Source organism: Odontomachus brunneus, unplaced genomic scaffold (assembly GCF_010583005.1).
Source record: "Odontomachus brunneus isolate Ranch 3 - 2012 unplaced genomic scaffold, Obru_v1 Obru_scaffold_092, whole genome shotgun sequence".
NCBI classification, from domain to species: Eukaryota; Metazoa; Arthropoda; class Insecta; order Hymenoptera; family Formicidae; genus Odontomachus; species Odontomachus brunneus.
The window spans coordinates 419,835-433,645 of record NW_022639542.1 but is presented as its reverse complement, the minus strand read 5'-3'; the positions used below and the strand labels follow the sequence as shown (position 1 = coordinate 433,645).

The following is a 13,811-nucleotide window of genomic DNA, read 5'->3' as shown; positions in this document are numbered from 1 at the left end:
GTTCTCTCTCTTTCTCTCTCACATTTTACGCGTGTTTCTTCTCGCCTGAAGATTAAAACGAGCAAAGAGCGAACGTTCTCTAGGTGAATTTTGAATTTAATTCATCGCGTCTCGCGAGACGCGCGTTTTGTTTTGAGCAACGCAATTTTGCTGAGAGCAAATGAAATTTCAAAGCACTCTATCACAGGCGCTTCGTATTTGTTTTTAAAGACAAAGACTTCGTCCTTTCCTTTCCAAGAAATTAGTTTTCCAAAAATGAGATTTCTTTTCTGCGTTAATATATACTATATTATATAGGTGTTTATTACGTGCAATTATGTACAGTGGAACCGCTGCACAAAATTTGCTTTTCAATGCGAGAAATGTTCGTTTTGTCAATAAATATCGACAATTTAACATCGAGACGAACGCGTTGTGTCTCTTGATAATCACTTAAAATAATATATTCGCGAATTGGCGATTGCTTTTGAAATTTTAAAGGATATTTTGCGCGAATTTTGCTAGTTTGTGTCAACTAAAAGACTCCGTTGGTCGTAAAGTCGAGTTTTCCACTGTAATAAAATTATTTGGATCGATAAGACGACGTGGACGCGAAATGGGTCGTTTTACGCTTCACTTTTAATGAAGGAGTTTACTTTGTAAATAGCAGCTTAGAGTAGCAACAAAAGGTATTTACTGTATTGTCCGTACAGCGTCGAACCCAAAGATCTATAAATCTACAGATTTCATGGATGTAGCATATCTGCCGACTGGTAGCGCATGTTGACTTTCACCTTCTTAAATTACGTTTGCTTAATAATTCGAAACCAGGTTTTCATTCTCCGCGTTTTACATCGCGTATTTTTCGTTCTGGAAGAACATTCTTGGAAAATGGAATCGTATTATACGCGCTTCGTGCTTTTAATATATATTTCAATTCGGTAAAACGAGGTTCCTTTCCATCGGGGAAATTGAAGCGTCAACCGTCTTTGAGTAATGCAAATGAAGAACCCTCCGTGAGAGTTCAGCTTCAGAGACAGATAACGGCATCTTATTGTCGGCTTGATTTCACGTGGACTTTAGTTAGGAAGTTTAATTACAAGCTCAGCTGTCGGGACAATTAATATCGATGGCTCTCACGGAAAAGCCGTGAGACAGACGATATTAGATCCGAAATTTCACCCGGTTCACCGTCCGCATCAATTCGTTAATTTGCGCTCATCTATCGACCCGAATTCGAATCTAATTTTCATCTCTCTGAGCTCTTTTCGTCGAAGAGAGATCGATGCCGAGTCGGAGAATACACGACGAGCTGGAAATACGTATACGGCCGGTGCCTCCTTTACTTGCAGCGCGAGCTTTAAAGCGTGATTATGGCACGTGTAAACCACTCCAGTGAACGCGAAGTACCGTTTCGCGGTAGGGATCGCGCCCTCGTTGTCGGCAGCTTTCACGTTAGCCGACGCGGAAGCGCAAGTGGAGAACAAGTGTTTATCGACACGCCGTACTTTCCGGCCGAATGTATGCGTTAGTTTTCGCTTTCTCTCTCTTTCTCTCTGTTAGTTTTCGTCGACTCTCTCCTCCTCGTGATGGGCACACAATCGCGACTTTTTCTGTGCTCGCGAACGTCGTCGAAGCCGATCTCGTGCCTGTGAGATTCGCGACGAGCGCAAGTTTATTCGCCACATCGCACACTTGAGAGAAAGAGGGGGAGTCTCGCGGCGATATATCGGAGAATCGAACTCTTCTTCCCCACGTGTGCGCGCACGGAGAACTCCGTCAAGTCGGTGCTGTTTATTCATGATTATCCTCTCTCAGAGATCTTTACGCGTTCTATCCGCGGCAATGCCGATGAGCCCTCGACGATTCTAATGCGATATCGGGAAGCACACACTCTTGCACAAAGACATAATTGCACAACGCATAAGAAAATTGACTAATCAGAATCCTTCGTTTTCTTCGTGGCAATAGAAGTGAGGACCCTGATTGGTTCATTCTCTTATGCGTTGTGTATTATGTCTTCATGCAAGAGTGTGTGCTTCCCGTTTTAGTTTTCAGAGGACATTCAGTCTCGATAGCGACCTGCGCGGTAACATTCGTGATGTAACGTCACGCAAAAATGAGCCCATTCCCTCTCATGCACGCGGAAAACTAATATGACTTTATTTTTAGAAACGTGTTTGTACATTCGGGTTTTAATGGAGCTCGAAATAAAATAACGCACTTGTGCTCGATGGCTGAAAGCTTAAAAAACGCTATCCCGACGCGGTAATTCTCGATATTTACGCACGAATGAAAATATTTGTGTTGGCTTTGTTACGTGCCTCACGTAACATGCGCCTGTATACGTACGCCAAATAGCTCTTCACAAATATTAGAGTCATCGTTTTGCGCGAGAGAGAGAGAGAGGGGGGGGGAGAGGAGAAACTACTGAGCGAGGATTAAAAACTACTTTTGGAAAACAAATCATCGTGCACGCTCTCGGTAAAATTTCCTGTGATACGTCGTGTAGCTTAAGCCGCCGCGGTGTAATTACGGGATGGCAGATTTTACCCCGGTTTAATCTCACACAGGGTGTAACCCAATATCTCGATGCATGTCTCGACACCTTTGACACGACCTGCGTTTGCTTTCGATGACACACATCTATACACAACTCCTGTGAGACGTATATTAGCCATGTAGGCTCTTGTGTACACGTACATCGGTTAATTGCGCATATATCAGGCTAATCCTTGTTCCAATCGGACCTTTACGGACTCTTTCTCAAGAGCTGTCTCCTCTCGTATCGCATGCTCGTTCCCCATTCATCTCGAAAGAAATAAAGCTCATCTCGAGAGAAATTCGCGAAAAACCTGATTTCAACTCACGCTTAAACAGTAAAACTAACGAGATCGTCAGATAATCATCAGATATTCATTCCGACGATAATTATACGCAACGTCAAATGAATAATTGCGGTTTATTTCGTAAAAAATCGATAAGTGCTTATGTTAAAAATAGAATTAGACTAACAGAAAAAATATTTAAGAGATAGAAGATATTTATTCGGTGGATACTAATAACATATTTGCTTACACCAACGCAGACTTTTCAGATAAAAAATGTACATTTTCTTAAAATCTTAATCTTCCATGAAAACATCTGTTTAGTTTCTATTTAAATGAGAGGATGTAGACTTAAATAAAATATGTCATTAATACTCATCGAATAAATATTTTTTTATTTCTTAGATATTTTTTCTCTCAATTAACGGACACATTAACGACTCGGGTAAGAAGAACTTGTGGAATTATCGCGAAATATTTGTATGCAATCGAACTTGTGCGCGTATCCGCGCTGTTTAATTTACGTGCGAGACGACACGATGGAGGAGTAGCGTTTTAATTGCGTGCCTATAGGGAAAGGAGTCCCAATTGGAACGACTGTCAATATCGTTTGCTCGTGTAACTATCGAGTTAAACAATAGGAAATTACACGACGACACGGTGAAAACCACTCGTTATGCCGCGATTGTCTCGCGCAAAATCAATCGCGCCTTTGTAACGCATTAACGCGGAATGGTGACGTTCTAATCCGGAGGATGATACCCCTATTTGAAGTGATGTAACAAAAGCACGCGTTAACGAAAACTTTGATCCGCTGGGAGATTATTAATCAGCGGAATCTTTTTTCTCTTATTCCTTTTTTTTCAGGAACAGAAATTCTGGGTTGAAAGTTGATCGGTGTCGGTCGATCGATTGTACATTTCTGTCGTTTTTGCGGAATAATATAGATATGTAGGCCAATTTAGGGAGATAAATCTCGACTGTCAACGCGACAGCGTGACGGCGGACATGTTTGAGCGCGCATCGCGTGTGTTAAAATATTACACATCGCGATCAAAATAAGCGGCTTGCTTATCACTTATATAGTGTGCTATTCATATAGGATTAACTGATCGATTAACTACCCGCGCGACCGTGCATTAACAAGATCCCAGACTGGCGTTAGACCAGATAGCCAACGAAATACGCAATAAACAGATATTCTTGTTTAGAGAGAGAGAGAGAGAGAGAGAGAGAGAGAGAGAGAGAGAGAGAGGGGGGAGAGGGAGGGAGGGAGAGAGAGAGAGGGAGAGAGAGAATTGTTTATCCAGAGTCTGGCAAATAAATCAGCGTTTTGGCGAAGCTCGGCGTATTGTGCGAGTGCAGAAATTCGCGCGACAATTTCACGTCCGCACGTGGCTAATTCATGTGCACTCCCGCGGATGATCGAGTGCTACTGGCATAGAATAATCCGCGGCCGTTTCGTTGCGCCTTTTGTCGCGACCGTTCTCATCCGGCAAAAATCGCGCGCTATTCGTTGCGCGGAATTGATCGATGAGATGAGCAAAAACATAAAAATAGAGAGAGAGAGAGAGAGAGAAATAAAAGGAGCAGGAATTTTATATGTACTCGTTCGCTTATTTCGTGACTTATCGACAACCGGTATATTTCGTCTCGGACAACAGCTTAACGTCATTGAGTTCTGTTCCGTATTCCACTCGGTATAATTAAGTGCTGATTCCGTCTGGTGCTTATCGCGGTCCAGGAAATGCTCCGGGAAATCACCTCGCGCGAGCGTTTGTAGTTACGACAAAATAGTTTGCGACACTCACCACCACCACCGAGTAGAGTATTTTCGCCTTCAAGTCGGGCGCGTCCTTGAGCGACTCCAGCGCGTCCAGGGCGTCCAGGGTGTGGAGATTAGCGTGAGCGTAAAGGGCGCCGTATCTCTCGGCGAGTCGCTCCACCGTGATATCCGGCGAGGTCAAGTCCGAGCAATTGTCCTCCACCCTGAGCACTTCGCAGGTCGTAGCCACTACCACCACTGGCTCCGGGGTAGGGCTGCAACTCTCGTCCGTGTGGTAGCCGGCGCTGCTGGACTCCTCCTCGTAGTCGTCGCCTAGATTCTCGTCTAGTTGAAATACCTGCGGACAAAACAGCTCGCGATGTGTTACACATTGGAGGTTTTAGGCGGTGACGCGAGGTCACCGCAAAAGTTGAGTTGAAGGTACCAATGCTTGGACACTCATAACACACTGATACCCAAAACTGGACATTCTTATTGCTTTGATTTTAAATACGCATATTTAAACTTTCAACATGGGATATATGTATTTTTTCTTTTCCATATTGAAAATTTTAATATTTGTGTTTAAAGACCAAAGCACAATAAGAATTTCCAAAATCAAATACCAGTATTATTAGTGTTCAGGCATTGGTACTTTCATTTTAAATCCTTTTTGCGCATTCAGGTTTTCGAGTATTTGATTTTCCTTTTTTCTCTTTCTCGTGTATCTGTGCTTAGAATGACGAGACGAGTTAATTTTCGAGAACATGTTCTCTCATTGTACTATCCACGGACACAGCCGTTTAAATTTCCTTTTTCTTCAGTCGGCTGATTAGCCGACGTGCAGCAATACTTTTCCTCGATGAGTTTTGCAGCGCACTTCACATTCAGTAAAAAAACGTGCCTTCTGAGAATTACTAAAAAACAAATTCTCTTAGCGGATATGAAATGCGTTACGAGACTCGTCGACAAAAAGTGCTACATTTAATCAGTACCGCACGACCTGTGACATTAAAGATTCAAGTGCGTTTTCGATGTTTTATATATTAAACTGAGTTCAGGACGCTGCAAGTATGAAAAAACGTGAGATGAATATTGAAAATATGTCGGAGGGGAAATATTTCCACGCTCGGAAATGAGATAAAAATGGTGTTTAACTGGCGATATTAATCGACGATTTGATATTCCGTCACATATTTATCGTAAAATTCGCAAGAAATATATGCCGAGGAAATAATGTGTCGTTCGTTAACTCGCGCGTCAAAGTCTTGCCACCGCCACGCATAAGCAAGCAGGAAATACATATCGCGCGCTATGGAAAAACTATCGAACAATTCGCACGGCGCCTACATTTCCCGATACATCCGTTCCATTTTCGCCTGGGATTTCCAGTCGACTCTGGGCTTTCAATTAAAACGTACTCAGTGGAGAGCAATTAACGCGTTCCGGCATACCGAGGCGGGGTTTTCCAATTCGATTCTGTTATATAACAATTCGGGTGGCACTTTTCGCCCTTTTCGCAGCGCCGTTATTTTCGTCGTTTGAAGTCCAGATTGTCACGTGAGCGAGCAGCGATTAATTCCCCATATTTTTGCTTTCAATTAGACGACGGTGACGCCGTCGTTTCTAAAAGCGATGCAGCCGCCGTGCTTATTCATTATCGAGAAACTGTTTAAACAATCACGATAACGGGATTCGTGCCCGAGCAAATTTCGGCAAAATTTCGCGAGCGCGGTGCATTTGATTAAAACGCGTTTAACGCAACATTTCGAACGCGCGACGTGGTCACCTCCCTCACTCTCTCTCCCCCCTCTCCTCGCACTGTCTATCACGCCGAATTCTATTCGCCATGCCGAACGCAATTATTTTCGCGATCAAAGGGAGAACGCGCGCGCGTGCGCGCGTCGTTCCTCCGCATGTTCTCCGCTTGGGAAAAAAGCAGCGTGCAAACTAATCTCGCCGCTCATAACACCGAGCGTGGAAACTGTTATTGCCCCTGCAGGAGAACGCGCCTCGTCGCGGCGTTCGGCGTATTTCGCGAACGCGATCGCTCGTGTTTCCTCGAAACTTTCCGTGAAAAGCATACCGGCCGCCGGTGCAATTTTGCAGTTTTTATGGCGCATCAAAAACAGTGCGACAGCGGCGGCGGCACCGGTGATGCTGGTTGAACCCGCGGAATTATTTATCGCTCGTGCATCGTCGCTCGCAACGCCGGTGATTTATGGCTCGGCATTAATGTTTGTCGTATTAATCATATATCGCGCGCATTAACGCGCTCCGCGCATTAATACTTCGCGCCGCTTCGCAAATGCTTCTCTCGCATATTTCAGCGTGCGTACGTGTTGCGTGTTACGATGTGCCTACGATAAATTCGGCGGGCCAACACTCATCGCGCCGGAAAGGGCGATCGCCGCGTTCTTGGCCGTCAATTACGAGGAATGACGCGACAAATCACAGGTGGAATTCACGTAGTGAAGCACACGCGTCGCACGAGCGCGCCTATTTCTATGTTTATCACCTATCGCAATCACGATCTCTCCTCTCCTCTCGCCCGTTCCGTTTCCTTCTCAACCTACCTAACTCGTTATGTTATTTCGCGAAGCGCGTTTCATTAGCGCTCATTTCCGCTCACTATTTCGACCCACCGTCGAAATTCGTCGAGTCCGTTAATAGCGCGTATTAACGAATTACACGCACTGGCGCGCGCTACGGGCCGTTCTACGAACTGTACATTAATTTTATCCCGGCCAGAGTCTCGGCACAATAGGCATAGTAATTGTGATGTCATTGGGCAAAGCATCAACCATGTGTCATCAGCGGGAACAAATTAACGACGCGCATTCCATCTGCGGATGTTACGCGCGTGCATTGACCGAAAAATCCGAGTTTCAACAAAATGGTTATATCGATGAAAAATTAAAAACCGGTATTTCCGGTCAATTTTTATGGTTCGTAAAAGTTGATCGGCACACACATATGTACAAAGATTCATACTGCATTTAAACGATTATTATTTGTCTCAATGTGTTTCATAAGTACATATATTCTAATTTAGCATTTCAAGAAATAGATCAGGAAAATTAAAACAGAAATTCGCCTTGCTTACTATATAGAGTCGAATCAATTGTTTCTTTAATGAAAATCGTTTTATTCTTGTAAAGAGAATAAATTCTTTTAATAATTCTTCTTTTGTGCACACGATAATGAGCTTTTCTCAAATTTCTGATGAGTATATTTTAAGACTATTATCAAGAAAATGTTCTTTGTTCTTAAAGATAATCTTCAATTAAAAGGAAGAAAGTAACTGAGCAATCTCTAAGCTTTTCTCTTAACAGCAGAATGGTACTTTTCTGTGTGCACATCTCGCTAGACTCGCTATTTTTATCGGATTATTTTCATTCGATACCGTTCGATTTGATCGAACAGCATTTTCCATCAAATAATTTCTAGTTATTTTAAGTGGTCAGAGGAACCGTTGCTTTTTTATCCGATCAAGTGCAGTTTCGACGAAGTTGCGTTTCATCGGCTGAAGGTATCCAACGCTCGATCGGAAAATCGATCGAATCAGTTGCTTGAATTGATGTATCTGTTGGTTAAAACTCGGATTTTTCTCTCGGAGTACGCATATGTTCGTGCGCCTCAATTCGCGAAAAGGAGAGTGAACGGTGCGACGGCGCGCGCTCGCCGTCCGATAAATCGCGCGCGCAAGTCGACGTCGAAAGTAACGAGATCTCGATCTGCGCTCTTCGCGCGCGACGATCCGCTTCAGCAGCGAGAGCAGCGGGGTGCGCGGTAAATTCGCGTAATTTAGGATCGCCGTAGAGCCCTTCTGGGATTCCGCGAGGTTACGTGGCGTCTTTGACGTCCTCCGCAGATCGTCTCATACGCCTCAGCCGAGTCGGCCGCAGTCTCCCTCGGGAATGCTAGTGGTTGCACGAGACGTAATTGTGTGAGTGCGGGTGTGTACGTGCGTTTGTGTGTGTTTCTCGGCCGTTCTACCACGGCACGATGCAGGTCCTTCACCTTTCTTCTTATTGTCGGCGGTCGACCGTACGAGTCTCTCACGCAGCACGCGGGGGTCGCGTAAAAATAAATTGCGATCGCGCACGAACGACGCGTTCATTGTTCCAGTAGGCCGTCGTTTTCTATGCCAAACCTCCTCTTCCTCCCGCTCGAGACGGCCGGCGCGGAGCGCAAATTGTTTCGTGGGTAGACGATATTAGTAACGAATCTCCCTATCTCTCTTGCTTCTTGCCTCTGTTTTGTACGGTTGTTGTCAGATATACTGCGCAAGTATTGCTGGCACATGGTCGGGATCCGCGAGCGCATACCACGTTCCAAGCGGGTCTTTCCTTAAGAGCATTACTTCATACGAGTTGCTTTTCGCGAAAGCTTGTCGCGAGTCATACGTACGGAAAACTGTTTCAACCTGGGATCGAGCACGTCCTAACAGTGTTCCCTCTTTGCTACGTTTCTTTTCTTCATAAAAGAAAAAGTAGAGAAAAGAAAAGGAGAAAACAGAAGCGAACGAGGAAGAAAAGAGGAAGAAAAGCGTTTTCGACAATCTAGTCTCGGTACGGAGTTGGGAAAAGACGGTTTTTCCGTCGTTTAATCATACCTGCGGGTTATCCTCGCTCATAAATTGCAGCGCGAGCGCGCAGCCCCGCGAAAACTGCAACAACCGGGCGGCCAGAGCTGGATTCTTCGTGTTCGCCCCGGAGGTCGATTTCCTCAAGGCCGTCCATTGTCGGAGCGCCTCCTTGTCCTGCTCCACTCGGCGTTTCAGCTCCGCCAACAGATTCTCCAAGGTGCACGGGCCGCCCGCTTTCTCCAGGTTGTTCAGCAGGCTCTGGTTATCGATCAGCCGCTGCTGGATCTCGCTGTACTTGAGGGAAAGCTGCCGCTGATGGGAGGCCGCCTGCACACCCTGATCCGCTGCAAAAGCGTAAGAAAAGATCGGGCGCTCTTCCTCCTCCTCTCATTCTTCGTCGTCGTCGTTGTCTTTGTCTTCGTCTTCTCCGAGTGGGTTATTATTACTTTTTTATTATTAGAGCGGAACCGATGGCGCGAGGCGATTATTATAACTGAATCCGCGCGCGCTCCTCTTTACCCTGTCGCCTCGGGCCTCCACGGCGGAGATGACCGGCCCGATATCCGGCACGAACAGCGAAATCGCAGCACTGACATCATAGCGGAACACTATCCTTTATACGTATTAATGAGGCGAGATTAAATTATGCGGCGTAAATTGCCGCGGATTCACGCTCCAATAAGTTATAGTTCGGGAGGGGGCGACGGTCTATTCCCATTATATTATAAAGCGATGTGGTATCGACTGCTGCACTTTTCCCCGTCTAATGAACAGAGCCGCGACGAGCAATCTCTGCTCTTTACCGGTGGCGATTCCTTCCAACAATGACGTAACAATAATAATCGATCGTCGAGTGATCAAGAAAGTGGACACACGTATCGGAACTACCGATCGCGATGAAACACGCAAAGTCTCTTGCTCTCGAAAGTACAATCAGTATTCTTCACTGAAATGTTATACTTGTAACTGATGGATTCAGTTATAGGTATAGCACTGCAGTAAAATCTATTGTAAGAGTCGGAAAGAAAAGTATATCGGATTCGGAACTGCTGGACCGGGACTCGAACCCGGGACCTTTCGTTTGCCGGGCGACTGCTCTCTCCACTGAACTACCCAAGATCCCTGTCCCAATATATTCTTTCTCGCTTTTTTATTACATGTTATTGTTGTTTCGTCAGTACGGCGCCACGTTATCCTCAGTTCGCTCTTCAAATCCTACACTCGGCCAGCCTGATAATAACATTCGTCCTCGAATATGCTTTTACTAATATTAACAACTCTAAACACGTCTCCCAATACCCGCTCACCAAATGTCCTCTATCTACGGCCACAGCCAATAACACACCAAATTAATACCTCCGGGCTGTTGCGCGATATTCCCGACGATGTTAAACACTAAAGCTCTAATACCAACTTTTCAAATTCTCCACGAATCTGAATAATTCTTCACAAATAATGGCAGCTCCGAACTGATCCGATCATCATCCCGAACTTTTAATGAGAAAACACTACGCGGACCGACCACGATCTTTCTTGTTCCAACCGAGATCTTTTTGTTCTGAGTTGTTCTAGGCTTAAGAATTATAGTTTTAGAGTATGAGACTCGTAGCGTCACCCGTTCTCCGAAAATTCGTAAAAAAATCGATTTGACAGTACTCGACGTCAAGAGTAAACACATGCTTCCTTTCTTGTTCCAACCGAGATCTTTTTGTTCTGAGTTGTGCTAGGCTTAAACGACGAAGCAATTTCACTTTATTTTGTTATGACATTTTGTAATTATTTCCGCCAATTTTCCTATAATAAAGATTAATGTTTGTAAGAAATCATCTTTTTCTTGAATTTTTGTCACCTCAGAAATATATTTCAATCATCCTTATTTTCAATCATCAAAATAATTATATTTTTTTAAATCAGTATATAGAACTTTTTTCAGAATTTTTTCAGATTTTTTAGATGAGTTTAACAAAAAAATGTTACAGGACTTAAAGGGGTCACCGTGCAAATGGCGTTAGTAAAAAACATAATGCAAACGGAGGGTTAAAAATATTTGTTGTATATCATGAGCAAAACTTCGAAACGTCAGTTGGCCATTACACTGCGTATGTACGTAATGCAAACGGAGGGTTAAAAATATTTGTTGTATATCATGAGCAAAACTTCGAAACGTCAGTTGGCCATTACACTGCGTATGTACGTAATGCAAACGGAGGGTTAAAAATATTTGTTGTATATCATGAGCAAAACTTCGAAACGTCAGTTGGCCATTACACTGCGTATGTACGTAATGCAAACGGAGGGTTAAAAATATTTGTTGTATATCATGAGCAAAACTTCGAAACGTCAGTTGGCCATTACACTGCGTATGTACGTAATGCAAACGGAGGGTTAAAAATATTTTATGTTTCTACATAAATACATATATTTACATTGCTTTTAGCTTGAACGGAAAGTTTTTTTGGCTTACGCAACAAATCGTCATATTCAACCCAATTGGTACCATTACGTACATACGCAGTGTAATGGCCAACTGACGTTTCGAAGTTTTGCTCATGATATACAACAAATATTTTTAACCCTCTGTTTGCATTATGTTTTTTACTAACGCCATTTGCACGGTGACCCCTTTAAGTCTCATACTCTAGAACTATAATTCTTAAGCCTAGAACAACTCAGAACAAAAAGATCTCGGTTGGAACAAGAAAGATAGTATAAGTTTACTCTTGGTCCGATAGACTGTTTGTCAAAAAACTTTTTTTTAATTTTTCGGGCTTATAATTAAACTTATTGATTTGTGCTTTTGGAACAATGTTTGGAACAATCTATATCGGTATCGAAATGCTTTATTTTCAAAAAATGGGGTGCCAGGTCAAAAACATTTTTTTCATTTTTTGGACTTATAATTCAACTTACGGATTTGTCTTTTTGGAACATTGTTTGGAACAACTAGAACAATCTATTGCGGTATCAGAATGTTCGATTTTCGAAAAGTGGGGTGCCAGCTTAAAAAATCATTTTTTTTTGTTTTATTCGAAAACCGTTTCGAATGAAGCAATATCACTTTGGAACAATGTGGTACAAAGTCAGAACAATCTGGAACAACTTTCAAAATTATAAATTTCAAAAAGTGGTGTGCCAACTTCATACACTCTTTCGCTTGCCGGGCGATTTCTCTCTCTACTGAGCTACCCAAGCTCCTTATCCCAACATTCTTATTATATATTATTGTTGTTTTGTCAATACGGCGCCACGCTATCCTCAGTTCGCTCTTCAAATCCTACATTATATATATAAACTCTAAGCATAGATAAATTTTATCTAACGCATTTACTTGTAACTTTCGAGAGGATTTTGTAATGAAATCTTACTTCTATTGAAATAAGACGAGGAGCAGTTTAAAGCGGAAAAGTTTCCAATCACTATATACTCACTGATTATTGAGATGTATACTCCTTTCACTTTTAATTTAATCAGAAACATTTATACAGATTCGTTTCGAGATAATAACGAAATCCGATGAAGAGTGGATTTCAACACTCGAGATATATTCTGTTGAGAAATTCGAGTCGCGAGTCCCGTTGCAAGAAGAATTAATAGAGTTTTAACGGTTAACACAAAGTGATCGTTTCCAAAGATCCCGCCGACATGCAGACTTGTTTTCTACAGAACAGCGTGAAAGTAACGACACGAGTCTCTCCGCACATTTATCACTCTATCCGCTCGGCGTAGCTCGACGACGCTTATCGCCCGGCTCTCCGCGTATGTATCGCTTCTTTCATCTTTCGCACCTTTCTCTCTTCGTAAACGCATCAGCGTCGCGAATTGCGCGTCACGGTAAATATCCGCGTAGCGGGAGTGTGCAGTCTCCTATGTAAATGGCTTAGCGCACACCCCGGCATTACCCCATTTGCATTTGTAAACGTAACAGGGCGCCCGCGGCTCCGTTAAAATCCGATACTTCACGGTTCCGCGGAGTTCCAGATGCACACGGGGTGTGACGGATCGGACGGCGAACTTCGTTCCGATAAAGTTAGCGGCGCGTGTGTTAATCCCATCGCATAGTCGATGATAATTGCACGCTCGGGTGTGTACCGCGGATGCATGAACGAAACAGCCAGCCAGCGGACGAACGAATGAACGAATGAACGCGCGTTTTGTGTCGGGCTTTGAGTAATCCGCGTCCCGCATATTCACTCGATGCTGAGTATTTCGGCGATATACGCGCGCGCGCGCGTGCGATTCTCGCGATAATCGCGGGATCTTGTATGAAAATCCGCGCGAATCTGCGCGCAACAACGTGTAATTACGAAATATCGCCGACACGTTTTGGCTTACGCTGCGTTTCGCGCTTGCCATTCAGCAATTAGCACGTGTCTGCCGGGTAATTAAGTGTGTAATATCGAGGAATGCTGTTGATCTCTATCCTTATCACTGTCGAGTTAACTCTAGTCGTCGAATAAATTTGCTTTGTTCCACGAAATTCGCGCGACCACACCGCTCTGATTCGACGAAGCTCGAAGACTGACTGATTCGACCAAATCTGAAGACATCTCATTAAAATTGCTGCACAGAGCATGCAGTAATTTTAACGAGATTCTCTCCTTCCTCTCTCTTCTCTCTCTCTCTCTCTCTCTCTCTCTCTCTCTCTCTC

The 13,811-nt window shown here is 43.8% G+C and overlaps 1 protein-coding gene across 3 annotated transcripts in view; it reads right to left on the bottom strand.

Moving 5' to 3' along the window:
- Positions 1–13,811, bottom strand: part of LOC116848253 — a 29,372-nt gene that overhangs the window by 7,018 nt on the left and 8,543 nt on the right. For all 3 annotated transcript variants that reach the window (XM_032824150.1, XM_032824151.1, XM_032824152.1), the window contains 2 exons: positions 9,191–9,507; positions 4,619–4,930 (listed from right to left, as the gene is read on the bottom strand). In XM_032824150.1, coding sequence (XP_032680041.1) covers positions 4,619–4,930; positions 9,191–9,507 — 629 coding nt within the window. The remainder of the gene's footprint in view (positions 1–4,618; positions 4,931–9,190; positions 9,508–13,811) is intronic.